The following is an 18974-nucleotide window of genomic DNA, read 5'->3' on the forward strand; positions in this document are numbered from 1 at the left end:
GTCACATTATTTCTATAACATTTACAGACCTTTAATGACCTCTTGGGCACAGCCATCAGCAGTGTGTCTGTTTGTGGAGAGAGTTTCGACCTCGTCAAGAGGTTTACTTACTTCAGCAGTGACATTCATGTCTCTGGTGACTCTTCTTGTGAAGTCAGTAGACGGATTGGGAGAGCATGGGGGGTCATGAGGTCACTGGAAAGGGGAGTGTGGCGCTCCTGATATCCTATGCAAAAGGACGAAGCTCCAAGTCTTTAGTGTCCTGGTGCTTCCTGTCTTGCTATATGGTTGCGAGATATGGATTCTATCCAGTGACCTGAGACGAAGACTGGACTCCTTTGGTACTGTATCTCTCTGGAGAATCCTTGGGTACCGTTGGTTTGACTTTGTACCGAATGAGCAGTTGCTCATGGAGTTCCGAATGAGGCACATTACCTGTATTGTGAGGGAGCATCAGTTACGGCACTACAGCCATGTGGTGTGTTTCCCTGAGGGTGATCCAGTTCGCAGGATCCTCATTGTTGGGGACCTGAGTGGCTGGACCAGGCCACATAACACCTGGCTGCAGCAAATAGAGGTTCATTTCTAGGGGGTGGGATTGGACTGTGTGTCTGCCTGTGGGATTGCCAACCAGGAACCCAAGTTGTTTCGTCGTGCGGTGGGTGTGGAAATGCACTTTACCAGTGCATGCTCCCCAACTTAACTTGACTTGACTCAATCATTGATTATTAGCATATTCATAAAATACCACTGGCACTGGCAACATATTGAAAGCACCTTATAAAAACTACTGTCAGCTAAACAAATATGTGCATTGTTGTAAAAATGTAGGGCAAATAATTATTAACTAGCAAGTAACTGATGACATTTATTAAATATGAATCCTGTGCTTCTTTGGGATAGTTGCTTGAACGCATTCCATCCCCAAAAGAAAGAGAATATGCCAACAACATGGCGCAGAAGGCAGAATATAGCCATGAACCAGATGCCAGTTCATTACAGGACACATTAACTCACACTCACACTTGCTCTTAACAAGCACACCTTTGGGATGTGGGAGGAGAAGTACAGAAGTACACAGACACAGAGAGAATTCTAGAAGAATCCTAAACAAGCATGGACTTGACCCCAGGTCCTTGGGGCTGTGAGGCAACTACACTAACCAGCAATTAAAAATAGGATGACGAGCTGCATTACATCAAAATTAAATCGCAAGGCAGTAATTTTTACCACTGAACAACTTGCTATTATTATGTAGTGGATTTATTTTGTATTAAGCCCATTTGATCCACTTATTTTAAGACACCAAATTCCTTTAAATAAATTTGACTGCTCTGGATAAATAAGCACAATTCCCATAGAAAGTGCACAAAACCAGTTTACAGTTAAATGACTGATGTCAGCTTTACCTGGTAACAATTTTAAGATTTTACTTAAGATACATCTGTGTCACTGGAACAATTGCCAGGAAAAATTGGATAACAAAATGGATGGGCACATAACTTCAAATTTTCTGAATTTTTTTTATTTACATATCTCTGTACTAGCTGTCTCCCATGGCTTCACCCGCGTAGTAGTGAAACAGGACAGTGAGGAGGGCCCTGCCTGGCTCTCCACTCGGATTAGGGTGAATATATCACTCCTGCAAGCGAACTATGATTTTTAGTGCGATGAGAGAAGTCACAGAATCAACCAGAATGTTCAAGCAAATTCTAGAAAAAAACCTGATCTAAATCCGTTAAGTAGTTCTCTTATGGGCGGCACGGTGGCGCAGTGGGTAGCGCTGCTGCCTCGCAGTTGGGAGATCTGGGGACCTGGGTTCGCTTCCCGGGTCCTCCCTGCGTGGAGTTTGCATGTTCTCCCCGTGTCTGCGTGGGTGTCCCTAGTGTGTGCTTGGTGTGTGGGTGTGTTTGTGTGTGTCTTGCGGTGGATTGGCACCCTGCCCGGGATTGGTTCCTGCCTTGTGCCTTGGATTGGCTCCAGCAGACCCCCGTGACCCTGTGTTCGGATTCAGCGGGATGGAAAATGGATGGATGGATGGATGGATAGTTCTCTTATTCGCTAGCTAAGCAGATATAAAATATGCCCCGAGGTTGGCGCGTAAGTGAGGAGGGCCCCGCCCCACTGCGTCTCTCTCGGATTTGTGCAAATAAATCAGTACCACAAGCAAACTATGATACTTACCACGATGAGACAGGTCACAAAATCAATCAGAATATTCAAGCAAATTGTAGAAAAAAACCCGATCTAAATCCGTTAAGTAGTTCTCTCTATATAGAGAGATATTATCATTACTTCTTTTATAGAATAAATAGGAACTATGTTAAAGATTTGCTTAAATTATAATATTTTATGAAATAGCAAATTAATTATTACTCTGAGTAGAATACAGTGAATTGCTCAGCATTTAATTTGAACTTGATAAGTGGTCCACTTTCTATAAACAACAAACTGAGAAATAGTTACATTTTAAAATACCTTGTAATTCTGGGATTTCACCAAATGAGTAGTTAACTCAAAGCAGTGTCCATTATTTTGTAAAATATATAAGGATTTCATAAAATACAATCTATACAATGTACATCCAGACAGTGCACAGAAGCGATTGAGGATGCTATTAGCAAATTAGGTTATATATCACAGTAAATAAATACAAATCAAGGGACATTATCCTTAAATTATAAAACACAATAGTGAGGCCTCACCTGGAGTACTGGGTACAGTTCTGGCCTCCATGTTACAGGAAAGACATAGCAGTACTAGAGAAAGTCCAGTGAGGAATGACTAGGCTGATTCTGGGAATTAATTATGAGGAGAGCCTGAAGGAGCTGAACTTTTTTAGTTGCATTAGGAAAACAGAGATTAAGAGCAGACAAGATTAAAATGTTTAAAATTAGGAAAGGAATTAGTACAATTAGTACAGTAAATCACAGTTGCTACTTTAAAATACAATCTGCATCAAGAACACATGGACACAATTGTAAACTTGTTAACGGGAGCTTTTGCACAAATGCTAGAATTTTTTTTTGTATGCAAACAACCCATAGACACATGGAATAAATAACCAAGTGGCGTGGTGCAGAGTAGGACTTTAGGGACCATGAAACCTCAATTTTATGTTATTTTGGACAATCTAGGTGAATAGGATGGATGAGCTCGTTGGGAAGAATGGCCTGTTCTCATTACAATTTTTCTAATGTTCTAAAGTTGTAGTGACATTAATATAGTGCAAAGTTAATTGGCCTGAGTGAGTGTGGCTGTGTGTATAAGTGTGCTCAGTAATACCCTGGCACTTTGTTCAGACCAGTCATCTTATCTTGTGCTGTAATTCTGGCTACCCATAGTCCTAAGAAGACCAAGGTTGATTCTTGTCTTGTGCCAGCACTGCTGGGTTAGGCACTGGGATCAACACTTCTGATTACAAACAGCTCCAAATCAAGATGAGTGTGTTTGGGTCACTATTGTGTGTATTAACTATTAAAAGTGTCACTTCCTCCTTCTTTTTAAAGTTTAACAAACTTTTTCCTTTATTTACCGGTAATAAAATAAATGGGTAAATTCATGAAAGAAATATTTATTTATACTTTGAACAGTTTCTTTTACATTCATGCATATTTATTTTAAGTCACACATCTACACTAATCTTCCAACACATGTTTCTTCTTCTGTTCTTCTCTTCTCTTAGGCCATTATATAAGAATAAAAGACAACTCCAAAGAAAAGCCTTATCTAACAACATACCATCGAACACTCACACATGTGCCTTTACAAAGTCAAAAAAATGGCAAGAACATCATGTTATGAAATGGCTAGGTACTGCCTGTAAATCAAAAGATCTTTTTTAATTTCCTTTTGTAAGTGAGCCCAGCTGTTACCTCCAGGTAAGAATGTCTGCACTGTGGTTATCAGCCTTCAGCTTTCCTGCACTCTGCTTCTTTCAAATTCCAAGGAGACCACCCTAACCGGCCTGCTCATTGACAGATCATTTTATCACTTTACATTCCTGTGTGAACAAGCCTGACGTTATACCTCCAGGAGATAGTATACCGATAGGCTGCAGCCCATGGGACAGTCACCAACCCTGTTAAATAACACCGCACATTGCAACAGAATTTTTTATAAGAGTTGCATCTCAAGATGAGTAGAGATTACTTCTGTGGTATTTTGAGCAAGCAGTATTTTAAAACACCTGCAATTTGGTATGCAAACAGTAATTTTGTGCTTAGATGTGTACATGCAAACATAAGAAAAGTTCTCACAAGAACTATTTAGCCCAACATAGGTGGTCATTCCCGATTCATTTTTTTTCAAGTCGAGTATAGAAGGTCCCTAAAGTACTGATGTCTACCAGACTACTTAGTAACCTTTTTCATGTATCAATAGTTCTCTGTGTAAAGAAAAAAATTATAACATTTGTGGAAATTTTATCATTAATTTACCATTAAACCCAGATGTGTAGGTATGTGACAAAGACCAGCCCAGAATGAGGCAGCAATTGAGCTGCTGGGCAAAACTTTGTCCACTACATTTACACTCATTATGTCAATCTGACATTGTGCCTTTAGACTGTGGGAGGAACCTCATGCGAATATAGAAAGAACATAAAAACTTCACACATCTAGGAAATCCTTTCCTAGACTGAAACAGAAGACGTCAGTCAGATACCAAACGAGATATACAGTACAATAGCATAATATATCTTTAAAAGCCATCAGCAAAATCCATTAATCCATTTTCAAAGCTATTAGATCCAGTTCTCATTATCTATGACCAGAGCCATATTCATCAGGTGAAATGCAGAAACCAACAATGGACAAAATGCCAGTACACTGCACTTACTCACACTTACTCAATTCGCAATCGCCAAAAAACTTAACAACTGTCACGTATGGAACAGCATAAATCTTAAACCTCCTTAATCCTATTTAGGGCTGTGCAGAGCTGGTTCCCATTATGGCAAGTCAGGCAGGCAGTGTCTTTAGGCTTTGGAATTTGGACTTCAAACCCCGAAGTTGTGGGTTAAAATCCTGCTACTGACACTGTGACCATGAGCAAGACACTTTACTTGCCACTGTAGTGTATAGTGTATCTCAAATGTTATAAGTCGCATTGGATAAAAATGTCATCACAATATTGAGAAATAATAATAATAATAACTTCAGGAACAAAGCAATAATCAGTTCTGAACTTAGTGCTAATCCATTGCAGGGTTAACTAATACAGGACAAATTTAGAATCAACAATTAACTTAACTTGCAAGTCTTTGGGTAATGGGATAAAAACTGGACTACAAAGAGAAAACACAGTAAGTACAGATGCTGATAATGAGCAGACCAAGAGAGGAAAGTGGTCTCTTGAAAACTGTGACACTGTTTATTGCTAAGCGTGGATTAAGGCAACCACAAGGCCAAAGATATACATCAGTAGATGGAACAAGAGTTTATGTGAGGATCAAAACCAGAAGGACGATTCTGTCTCTTGTCAAAACTAAACATTAACCGAATATCACAGTAAAAAAAACACATTAGCATAAAGCTTTATGGAAACATAACCACAAAATGGTGCCTAATAAAATGAAAACAAAATAGCACTAATTTGCAAAACAAATTACAATTTACATTTATAAGCATAGGTATTTTCAATGCACTGACAACATACTGGTGATTTATTTTATGTATTAATCCAACAGGAATAATTTCAGCCTCCAGGAAAACAATGATGGCCTACTTCTCCATTTACAGTGCATTATAGAACTTTCAAAGATATTTCATCTCCCTGTTATTTCTAAAGTGGTTTACATGTCTATGATTTATTGAGATTATTTGATTACAGGCCTTGTAACGAAAAGAGAAATTGGGAGTATGGTCATTTTCAGAATACCCAAGAAAATGGTAATAGTTTGTCTGCTGGATGTATTGACACAAAGTGACAGAAAAGATCTTACTGAGAGTAACTAAAAACTGTCAAAAAAATTAGCTAAGGTCAAAAAATGGAAGAACAAAATCTAGTGCTTGGACCCAAAAGCTCGGAAAACTCATAGAACAAAAGAAGTTGCAAAAGCCCCAAATTTACAAAAACTAAACTGAAAATCAAAGATATACAGGTGTTTTAGGGAAAATCAGCAATCTTGGACAATCTGAAAGTAAACAGAATTTAACTTTTGTACCTTTACTACAGTGATATCACATGTCATGCCCTTTCATGCACAGAAACCAGTTTAGAAATGGTAAACAAATCTCCACAAAATGGTGACTCTCATGAAAAATAAAAGTAAGTTGTAATAAAAAGAAAATAAAATGTGAAAAAATCTAAAATGAAAGAGCAACAACAGAGACAATTTTTCTATTCTAAAACCCCAGAAAAGAACAAAACCCACACAAAAATATACAGAGGGAAACAACCAAATATACAAACAGTATACTGTATAAGCATAATAGTAGGACACTTCATAAAGAATTTCTTTTTAAAAGGTACATTTATTTCACAGTCTTGCAAATGGTGAAACATCCCACAATGTAAATGTAAAAATAAATTGTTTTAAGATAATTAGGGCTCCTCGTAACTCTGTAATAAAGAAAGAAAATGGCTGAATAGACAGAAAGTCATACCTTACAGAATGGTGCATGTAATGTAAACTGGTGTGTGCTAAAACCTATCCATCCATTTTTTGTATCTGGTTTAATTATTTCAGGGCTCCTGGCAGTGTCAGGCATGACTCTAGACTGGGAAAGTCTTCACAGGGCACACAGACATGTAAATTTTTATCAACATTTCATTAACATATCAACATTTTATCATCATTTACTCAACATCCTGAATGAAAATATTCTTTAAGAGTTCAAAAAGATTCCATGATCTTTGTGTTAGTGTGATATAAATCATTATATATTTGGCCTTACAAGTCATTTTAGAGGAATCCTCAAGACCCAGCTATTCTCTTACAAATCGTAGAAATCGTAACCTTGAGGAATACCTGTCACTCTGAATTAACCTGTGAGACCAATATACCGTATTTTCTGATGAAAGCCTTGTCTCTGTTTCCTACATTTTGTTGCCATGCCTTCTGCCTTTGTCATTTCTACTCCCTCTTCTGACACATCTTTGTGAGGCTCCATTAGTCTCCATTAGCCTGAAGTCCCAACTCCTGAGTACTACATGCTGAAAATGGCAATTATTATGTGACACAGCTGTTCACCTCCACTATCAATATTAGATTACAACTCAGCAATTACTCTGATTTCTAGAAAAAATGTGAACTGCAAGACTTCATGAATCAAACTAATTTAATTCAGAAGTCTAAATGCAGCCCCTTTCCAGTTAGGAAAAATGCCCTCTCCCACTTTCATCTATTCCCTCAACCTCACAGTCTGTCTCATCTTCGCTCTTCCTCTTCTCCCTCCTATCTACTTCTACATTCTCTCAAATTTTATACTTTATTGCAAATCCATTATTTGCCTTCTGGATCCTACTGGCTGTACACCATTTCTTATTCATAGACTCTGTATCTCTATTGGCAAACTTGTATTCTGTCTCCTCCAAGGCTGTCACAGCTGTTCCTAAGCTGAAGGGGACAGCTCATGGCTCTTGTGTTCTGAGTCTGTTTCACCCCATTTCAAATCAATCCTTATTTTCACGTCTATATTCTTCCTTGTCCTATTTAACCTCTTACTAATAATCATCAATATAAATTCTTCCACTTCTGTTAATATTTTGAATGACAATTACTATCCAAGCTCCATCTTCTTGACCTCCCTGCTATTTTAACCCCAATACAGTGACAAAACACCTAAATATGTGCTAGTCCCACATACACACCTACCTCTCTGGCACTTGGTTAGTCCAAATCCATTTCCCTTGTATATTACACATCTCAGCTGTAGCCAAAACTTTCTCTTATCTTGGAAACATTTCCAAACTTCTGCTTTACCCCTTTGTCTCAGATGTTGAAGGACGTTGTGACAAATCATTCTGCTGGATTACCACCATCTGTTTGCATAATGGCATTCCTGCACTGAGTATTAACAAAGAATAATTGCTTTGATATGCTGCTCTCAATAATCATATTATCAATCAGCTGGTTAGGCTACACTTGCATCATTCTGTCATATAAAATTAATTTCATAACTAAGCTCCAGACTTACAAAACTGTAAACTCCAGTGTCTCTAAATACAGTATTTGTATATGATGCTTGCTTTGGAAGAAAAATTAGAAAGTTTAAACATTGTGCTCAACAATATCCCACTTTGTATCAGTTGACATTCAAATCTGTGGAATCTTTCCTCTGCTGTTTTATGTTTTTATCTCTCTGTGACATTCTATCATTAATAATGTTTAATTGTAGACTGGAGGCCTCCCTTCTGTTTGTTGTAATTTAGTAATTTTGTCTATAAGTGATTCTTTATAAACTGAATCTGCGTTATTTGATCGCACCAACTCTGTCAGCCATCATGTGTACTGTACTGTATTGTTTCTATCCATCATCTGTCTTTTTTCTGAAACATTGTTTTCCATTAAAGAAAAATGGTTAAATATAAGTGAAGGGACAATATGCCTTGTGTACATGATGTGGTAGTGAGACCACATCTGGATTGTTATGTGCAGTGCTGGTAACCAGGCTACGATAAAAAAAAAACAGTCCAGCGCTTGAAGCTGTTTACAGGAGAGTCACCAAGTGCATTCCAGGACAAAAACACATCCTTCTCTGACAAGTTCAGTAAGACAAACCAGTTTAGGTGGCAGCACAGAAGGCTGCAAAGTTCTCCAAAATGATCAAATCCGTCAATCCAACAGAATTCTTTATGTTAAATAGTGAATCAAGGATGCCACCAAAAGTTAAAGGAAAAATAATTTAAGACTAAAGAAACCAAGAAACATTTCTTCACAGAAACAATCATGGGAATCTGCAACAAACTAGCCAGTGACAGACTTGAAAAGAAATCCTTGACAACATTTAAAAGTATCTTGCTGATCTCCTCTTATTTGCCATAATTCTTATTTTTTTGCATAATTTGCATACAAGGAGAGCTAACATGGCCCTGTAAAGCATGATGCATATAATAAAAATTGGCTAATTCATTTATTTCATATATTAAAAAATGTTTTATTTTAATCTTTATACTTTAGGATATGTGCATAAAGGTGGATGACTAAACTTATAAAAGAAATGTGTCATTAAATTCAGATAAACCTTTGGCAGTTAAATCAATCCATGCATCTATTTTCTACATTTTCTGTTTCACAAAGGGGCCTTGAGAAACTGGAGCCTGTGTTAGGTAGAATCCAACAATAGGCAGAATGCCAGTCAATCACTCACACACTCTTCACTCATCAACAATTCAATTCAATTCAATTCTGTTCAGCTTATTACTGTATAGCAGTCGCTGCTGAATGCACTTGCAGAGCGCTGTAGCAATTTCTCACATGAAATGTAACTATAAACTTTACAAATTACTAAATGCGGAATTAGTACACAAAAGACACACATTTGTTTAAGCAAACCATAAACAAAAGTACAATAGTTTGAAACTGATTAATATATAGTAAAAGGAACCCATGAATACTGTCAATTAATTAATTGTTGAACTATAAACTAGTTACTCATGCTTTTCAGTGTAGTCATCAATAAATCAAACAAGCAGACTGTGATCAGACCTCTATTTGAACCAAGATCCCTGGAGCTACAGTGTAGCAGCACTAAACACTGCACCACCATGAAAATCAATTAAGTGTTCTGTATCCATCATGCATGTTTTTTAATGCATTTAATGTTTTAAATATACATTTATCTAACTATATATATATATATATATATATATATATATATATATATATATATATATATATATATATATACCATATGTATATTGTATATTACATATAATAGTCATTTTATGTATATGGGGGTAGTGCAAGGAAGTATATATATTGTATATATTAGTTTGCTTTTTAAACTTCTGAACTTTTAATGGCTACATTTACTCTTTTACTATTAACTGCATTTGGGGTCTTCAGATGGTTATTTTTCCATATTCAGTTGTTAAATTAACATTCATCCATTTATTCACTTAACTAGCACACGCCAGCTTTGAGTCACATGGAACTCAAACCACTTCCAGCGGCATTGGGCAGAATACAGAAACCAGCCTTTGTTGAGACCTGAGTCTTTACAGGTCAGCTTAAAGTCACCAATTGACTTTGGAATGTGGAAAGCGAACCAAGCACCCTGGAAAAAAAAGGGGGGGGGGGGGCTTGGAAATATACATACAATGATGAACGTGGAATTCAAACCCAGTCTCCTGCAGCTACAAAACTGAAAAATTAATATTGTTCAAAATGGCTAAATAACCATGTTACGAAATTTTTGAGGTAAGAAAGACAGACGTTTCGATGTAATGTCGTTAACTCGTTGGGCATAGTGCGTAAGACAGGGGATGTGTTGCATGCAAGAACATACTGTAAATGTACTCTGTACAAGTGACAATAACGACTCTGTAGACATATCTATGTGTGTGAAGGTGTGTGTGTGTGTAATACGTAAACATTTTCTCACATCGACTAGGACATTTAGTTATTGTTAGTTAACATTCATACTGTTCTCAAAGTGAGTAATCTAATTCAGTATTGATTGGCTGACTGGTTTGCAATACCGGAGCAATATTCGAACTCAAAAGCAGCACTGCGTGCTGACCATTTAATTTACTCGCTATCTGAGACGACAAATGCCTGCGTTTGCAATGCAATGCATAGGGGAGAGTGGGGTAAGTTGAGCCAGTGGGTAAGTTGACCCACCCCCTGTATCAAGGCAATAGTGCAGATTTGTTGTCATGTAACCATAAATTTTGAAAGCAACCCTCCATTTTGCTGCCCCTGTGATTGAAAGAAGCTTGTGGTAATGTGGTAAGTATGCTCTATTCACAAAAACCTGTTTTTGCCTTGTCAAAGTAAATTTTTTGCATTTCAGTTATTTTGACGGTAACATGAAAGCTAATTTATCCAGGCCTAAAAATTAATACCATACATGTTGATGATTTACTAGCATATTAAACCATGTGAACCATTTAGCTAAAGGTTAGCTTGAATTGCTAAGCTAGGTAACTTTTTCCAAAGTGGTGGCTGTGGGGTAAAGTGAGCCAGATGCCTTGGGGTAATTTGAACCACTGGCTCAACTTACCCCACCTTGAAGCTCAAGTAATATTATGTTTAAAATGTCAAAAATATTTTATTGTGGTATTACATAGCTGTTTTCCCCCTAATGTTTTACTTGTAGAAAAGCAAGCATGCCAAGAAAATACAGCAGAAAGACAGACTGGGGTTCAACACCCCTTGAAGAGATAGAGAGATCAGCCGCTGAAGTCAAGGCAGGAAAATCCATAAGAGCAGCAGCAAAAGAGAGAAAGATTGACAGGTCAACACTATGCAGATTCATACAAAAAAATGAGGAAAAAGAAGTGAAAATAGAATAGTAGATAGTTAAGGAAAACCACAGTAGGCCTATTGTTTTTTGTGAGTTTGTTACAGTTGTTCTACACTGTTGATAGTGTTCAATTGTTATATCATCATTTTTATTAAAATATTTTGAACAGTACACTTGCATTTGACTCATTTATATATAGTTTAAAGTTTCCTTTATGATAATTCAAAATGACAATCAGGTTTAAACTGGAAAAAGTATATTGGTCAGTTTACACAGAGGTGGCTCAATTTACCCCCTGGCTTGGCTCAACTTACCCCTAAGCTGCGGCAAGTTGAGCCACAAGACCACTTTTTTTCAAGAGGTCACATTTTCTTTTTCATATGTCATGTATGCATTCTTAGCATTTCCACTGACGGGAAACATCCTGAAAAAGATGTAGACATTTTGGTTTTATTTACATATCACTTTCCCTTGCCTAGAGGACAGCCTAAGTAAAAAATGGCTCAACTTACCCCACTCTCCCCTAATCTGTTAACTGATGCTCTGATTAAAAGTATATACGTTGTTATTTATCTTTTACTAATCTAATTATTTTAAGTGTATTCTTTTTTAATTACTGCTTGGAGTTCCTTCTCTACCATATGTAATAATCCGATTTAAAGGCACAGTAGCTTCTCTTTGTGATTCTCCTAAAAACTGATTCGTTTGATTGACTAAACAATTAAACATTTTGAAAACTGTGATCCTTCCGTTTGTCGCACTTCCTTACCAAAGTAGACGTCCTTATCGCATTTCGGGCACTTGGGCATGTTGAAGTGGTGTAGTCGATCTCAGCCGGACTCTCTCTGGACTGTGCGTCTCACTTTTATTGTGTCCTGATACAAGTTACCGGCGCTTGTTATAGCTGAGAGTCCCGCCCCTTTAGTTTTTCAGCAGCAGCTTCCTTCTTATGAGGGGCCTATGGACGTACCGCGCATGGAGTTTCAAAATTGTGTAGGCGGGATGTACTTGCTCGGTGTTGTGGACTGAATATCACTATCTTCTCGCATCTAACACGAAATAGAGATATTACAACGATAGCAACAAAGTCTAAGTTGTATTCATCATGACACATTTTTCACCTTTCTAATGACCGATAGTTCTCTCAGAAGTTTGTCGGCAATGTCATATAACGTTGCCATATTTTACTTCTGATTTTTAACCCTTTGCGGTCGTTAGGCCAGAAAACTGGCCTTAGTAAAAAGTGAGCTATAGGTCGTCAGGCCACCGCTGGTGGCCCTGCAAGTTTCTGACCGATTTGCACAGTCGCCTGGTCGAGAAAAGTGGCCTGTGTTATTCCTACGTGCTTGAAAAAAATAACTGCTGTAATTATTGGCGTTTTTTCAATAATTAATTACGACTAATGTAGCGTGACGTTGAAAATTAAATACGACTGCAAAGGGTTAACGCGTTTTCAACATGACCAGCATTTACGTGTGAAAATGATCGTCTTCCAAGGACCACAGGAACAAACCCTGGATGGGATGTCAGCTCACATTCGCTTACATATGTAACTAACACTCAAGCAGAAACCACTTCTTTAATAATACCTTTCACACAAATCTATAACATTCAGACGTTTTACGTGTGTAGGGGGATACCTGTATATGTGAGCGTAAACATTTTAAACTGGGCGAATAGCGCAGGATGTGGATGATCAATTACCATATATTTGGCTTCGGACTATTAAGACCCCAGCCATTCACTTTATAACAGATTTATCTAAGAAATACTGCGTGACTGTAATCAAACGACACCCAATAAGTGGGGCTCCTTCATTTATATAACGACAAGTCTGACAAGCGCTACATGTAGAAACAGCACTCAAACGACACCGGCGTGTTCACCTCGTCTCAACAACTAAACTGAAGAAATCGGAGTTCAAGTAACCTGAAAGTCAAGCGAGCCACCTGCTGGTTACAAGCAAATATGATAGCTCTTAAAAACGTTATTCCGTAATATTAGTGGAGATAGATAGATAGATAGATAGATAGATAGATAGATAGATAGATAGATAGATAGATAGATAGATAGATAGATAGATAGATAGATAGCTTTTTTACATACAGTAGTTAAGTTCAGAGGATGGAAATAATAATTGGAATCCAGTCGTAGGTTGATGATATTGCCTGCTGCGTCTCCAGGGACAGATTTACAGGTCGCCTTGTTCCACGAACTCCCTAGAATTTTACATGAATTTGTTCACAAAACTGCGTATGGTGAGATGGGGTGTAAAGAGAGCATCACTGCTTCGAAGTTTCAAGAATTCATATTTGAATCCCGGCCCGGTCAATATCCATATGGAATTTGCACGTTTTGGGGGGGTCCTCCGCTGTTACTTCCCCGATGCTGCCTCCCCTGAGATAAACTGGAATAAACGGGGTGCAAAATGAACGGAGGGAGGTTGAGATTTACCCATTAGATATAATGCTTGTTTCATGAGAATCAGCGGTTATTGATGCACACATGACAAATTAATGTTAACAGGCAAATTGTTGGCCTAAATATGAATAAACAAAATACTGTGTTTACATGAATTTAAAAAGGTAAACAGCATTTTTGGTATATAACCTTAGTCTCAGCACTCAAATTATTTCTACGGTTCTAGTACAACTACTACCACTATTACCACTACTACTGTCTATAACAATAATAATAACCCCTTTAAGGTCTACCACCTTGTCGGGGTGAGGGGGCTTGAGAGCCCTTATGATCCTTAGAGCGTTGCCGGTGGGAGTTTTATACTCTTGGAATGGCCAAACATGCCAGTAAGATTGAGGCGAAGAGGCCAGAATAAAGGTGCACCACTAGCTGCTCTGGGAGAGATATTAAATGTTAAAAATGACTATAAAGAGAAATGGAACTTACGCTGGCTCAGTTGTTAAACAAAATAAAAAAGACCGCATTTGTGAGACAGGTAGAGGCCCACATTCGAAAAGTGAGCTACCAGCCCAAGTATGACTACTGCAATGGGCGACAGCAAGGAAGATAATTAAAATAAAAAAATGAAGAAATTAAAAGGGAGATTGTCGAAGTTGGGTAATGAAAGGGAAGTAGCCCAGGAAATAATTAATGTATATATCCCAAACGACAAACAAGAAAGGTATGACCTTTTTGTAAAATTATATATTCTTTTATTAAAACAGAAACAAAAGATTGTCGTAGGGGATAATTGACGACGTAAGGAGCAGAAGATCAGACAAAATGGCAAAATTATTAAAAAGCATCATAAAAGAACATCAATTAAAAGATAGCTTCAGAGAAATAAATAAAGGCGATAAAGGTTATACGTGGAGGGGAGGGAGAGGATAAAGGAAATTTCCAATCAACCTTATATTGACTAGTGCAAATCTCCTGATAAAACATATTTGGCTTCAGCTAGTTTTTTTTTCGGACCATCAGTTAATTACAATGGAAACCAAAGAAGGGAAAACAATCAAAAGAGGGAAAGACGTTTGGAAATTAAATGTAATGCTCTTAGAAGATAGCAAAATTAGAAGAGAATATGAGAAAAAGTATAAGGAACGGACTTCCTTAAAAGATGCCTGTAAAAGCCAGAGCAACTGGTGGGACATTGCAAAATATAAAATAAGGATCTTTTTCCAAAAAAAGGTAAAAAGAAAAACTATAAACAAAAACAAGAATTGAAGAAAACAAAAAAAAAAAAAAAACTAGAGAACTATTATATGACAGAAAGTGTAGGGATAAACATGAAAAAAGAGATTCAGGAAGTCAAACAAAAAATTGAAGCTTACTTACAGAGAAAAAGAAAAGAAGACCAAATTCCAAAGATGAGTAAAAGAAAGAGATGAAGGAGAAAAGTGCACAAGTTTATTCATCAAAAAAAATCAAAGCAAAAAAGGAAAAGGCTCAGATAAATGAAATAAGAACCACCGACCAAAAAACATATAACAAAGAAGAACAGATTTTGGAAAAAGAAGAAGACTATTACAGGTACATTTTCAAAGAGAAAAACATAAACAAGGAGGATTATTAGAAAAGTGATAAATGAGATAAGTGAAGAAACAGAAGAAATTCAGCAGTTGCAATTATCAGCTCAGGTAATAATAAAAGAAATAGAAGATGCCAAGGAAGCTTGCAAAAATAATAAAACTGGGGATCGATAGACTGCCAGCGGAATTTAATAAAACGTTTTGGGCTTTCAACAGTGAAAACATGGAGATATTTTTTAAAGAAGTAATGGAAGAAGCAAAAATGCTGGACACATAGAACAAAGGAATAATAGTATTTATACCAAAAAAGGGAGATTTGAAAAATTTAAGTAGCTGGAGACCAATAACTCTACTCTATTAAAATTATAAAATTTAGAGCAGTATCATCAAACGTAGACTAAGGAACATCTTAGACACCACGATAAAGATATGTTCTACCTGGGAGGAAAATTACAGACAGCCTGATCTTAATAAGAGAACAGTTGAAATTTACAAAAGAGAGAAGAAATCCAGTGGAAATATTAAGCTTAAATTTTGAAAAAGCTTTTGATAACATAAGCCACAACTTCATATGGGAAGTGTTAAAGAAGATAAGAATTCTGGAAAAAATGAGAAATTTCATTAAAGACTGTTACAATACCATCACAAGCCAGGTAATGGTAAACAGAAATTTGACACAAAGCTTCGAAATTAAAAGAGGAGCAAGGCCAGGGTGCCCTTTATCAGCACACTTTTTTATATGAAGTGTTGAACCTCTACTTGAAAAAATTAGAAAAGAAAGAAATATAAAAGGAATCCAAATCCCAGGAAGTGCAGGAAAAATACTGAAATGTACAGCCTATATGGATAACATTACTATTATCTGTAATCAATAAGGCAAGCAATAAAACAAGCAGAAAAGCTTTCCAAAGCATCAGGACTGAAACTTAACAAACAAAATATGAATGATGAAAAGGCAATGGAAGGAAAAAAATACAAATAGGAATAAATATTAAATGCAGTACCATCAGAATTCTGAGAATAAGAAATTATAAGGAAGATTAGGAATAAGATTTGGAAAAGAGAAAAATGGAAGAAAAGATTGGAAGGAGCTGGAAAAAAAGAACTGCAATTTTGTGGGGACTTTGGAAAACGAGAAAATTAGGTATGGAAGCCTGTCTGGAATTCTTCAAATCAACATAATGCCATCTGGCTGTCAGCTGCTAGCAGCTTGTAGTGCTTCCTGTATTCCAACAGATGTCATGCAAGCCTCAGAATTAGAAAGCTGTTGTTGTGGGGTGAGAGCAGTGTGGCCAGACCCCTCCAAATCATGCAAATACTTGCTTACTTTATTTATTCATTGGTTTGTTTATTTATTTATTTATTTCCGATTTAAGTTTTTAGTTTAGTATTTCTATCTGTGGTGCTTGTGATTTAAGAGTGGCAAAGAGTACCTGTTTTTAATTTGTGTTTAATAGCCCTCTCCCAGCCCCCCTTGGGTTTTACATTGTGTAATGAACCAATATGTCTTGCGGAAAGTGGCCTGTGCTGGTTTATATTGATGCAGCAGTGAAGTGCTCTTGGTTGCAAAAAATGTATTGCCCCTCTGGATGTGAAATGGGGGGCACAGGGGTTGTGACATACTCATTGCCTGGTGGCTAATGGGGGTGGTTTTCCTTTGTTTCTCAAGCTTTCCCTTTTATGGCAGACTGGTTATTCTCCAGCTTCCCCCAGGTCCAGTGCCCCAATCCCACACAATAATGTATATTAAGCCCCCAGAAGGCATGAAGCAGCACCCCCTATGTCCAAAGCCTTGTTCTCACAGCTGGGGCGTGACCCAAAGCAACAACAGAATCAGATGACAAGTTTTTGAGAACCAGCGGCTCATACACCACAGGACAGTGAGCAAGTAAGTATGCAAATGTCACTTTTAACTGTGAAGTGAAGACTTCAAGCTGCAGGTTTGACAGAGAAAAAGCCATTGAAAAACTTACAAAAAATGAAAGAGACTTTCCTGGATCAGGAACCACTTCCAGTCTCAAAGTACTCTGAAATTAAAGTGACAAAAGCAACAGAAATGGAGATGGGGATAAAGTACAGCTGTGTGTGAAGCTGTTGTCCTGTGAAGTACCTACCACTGAAGCTGTAGACTCTCAGAAACTTGTCGTCTGATTCTGTTGTTGTTTTGGATCTGCCAGACCTGTTCCTTTAAGAGTTCTTTTTGATGGTGTAGGACACTGTACTCACTGACACCTTGGCTTTCTATACAAGTACACTTTAAAGGGTATAATGGTCTGCCTGTCTTCCTTGGTTAATTGCCTTTTTTCATCATTATGATAGCAGTATACAGTGCAATTTTGTCAAAAATATACTTCAAAGGATGTAGGAACACAGTTTTTTCCCACACTGCTTTAATACAGACAGAGGATTTGTAAGTAATCAACAAAAGTCAGGACACTTGTAGGAACTGTTTGCATCAGCTTTCAAGGCTTTGTTAACTTCCATTGCAGCATAAAAGCTCTTGTTAAACAATTTCTTGCTCCTTGAAAAGGATCTTTTTTAAAACTTTTTTTTTAACCTCTGGTAGTTTATTGCTTTCCTTTGTACCATGTCAGGATATTTACTGGACTTGTATGGCCTAAATTGCAATAAAAACTGGATAAATTGTGAGTTCCCTAAAACCTTGACTGGTAGTGAATATATTATCATTAATATGTGCAAAATGATTGTATCAAGGATATTAATACCTATGAGATTGGATAAAGTTATGTTAAAACTACCTGTCCAAAGTATGGAATCGAATGTCATATTGGCCTTTGTTATGTCAAGGTACAGATTAAAAATTTAAATCCCCTGAATCCAGCAAACCTCAAAGAAAATGAGAAAATTTAATAAAATTTACAATTTAATAAAATTTCCCATTGGGATTAATAAAGTATCTATCTATCTATCTATCTATCTATCTATCTATCTATCTATCTATCTATCTATCTATCTATCTATCTATCTATCTAACAACAACAACAAATAATAATAATAATAATAATAATCTTCCTGTTAATCTTTTTACACTTCTATGTGGGGTTAGTGTTTTATAGGTTTTGGCATGATTTCTATGGTTGGATACCTTTTCTGATGCTAACTAGTAATAAGAGTAAAACAAAGGCAACAACAGGACAAAGAATCAATAAGCAAAAAATAAATAAACAAGTGAAAGTTTCTTGAAATCAGAACAGCACTGTACAGAATTTTATTGTACTATATATATGCAAAGAATTATTATTATTATATAATATTGTAGTTGAATTAAGATTAATTTCTACATTGGAGAATTAATATTATTTCAGCAAAATTAAATTAAATTAATTAATTAATTAATTAATTACTTTATTGTATTTATTTTGGGACCTGCCACTATCTTTGTATTATTATTATTATTATTATTATTAAAATGTATTTACTATGCATTAGATTGCTCTGTTCTCTATGTTAAGAGGGGTCACATTATTATCTACACTATATATATGCTGATGTGTCAAACAATTATAAAAGTGCAAAATTTGTGAAAATTGGTTAAGAAGTATATATA

At 36.6% G+C, this 18974-nt stretch overlaps 1 protein-coding gene across 1 annotated transcript in view; it reads right to left on the minus strand.

Annotated features, from left to right (window-relative positions):
* The window catches only part of LOC114654979 (cysteine-rich protein 1-like), a 66760-nt gene extending 54412 nt beyond the window's left edge, over positions 1–12348 (minus strand). Inside the window, exon 1 of the mRNA XM_028805863.2 lies at positions 12184–12348. Within this exon, the coding sequence (XP_028661696.1) occupies positions 12184–12223 (40 nt within the window). The 5' untranslated portion in view covers positions 12224–12348. The remainder of the gene's footprint in view (positions 1–12183) is intronic.
* Positions 12349–18974: the final 6626 nt, after the last annotated feature.

Source organism: Erpetoichthys calabaricus, chromosome 1 (assembly GCF_900747795.2).
Source record: "Erpetoichthys calabaricus chromosome 1, fErpCal1.3, whole genome shotgun sequence".
Lineage (NCBI taxonomy): Eukaryota > Metazoa > Chordata > Cladistia > Polypteriformes > Polypteridae > Erpetoichthys > Erpetoichthys calabaricus.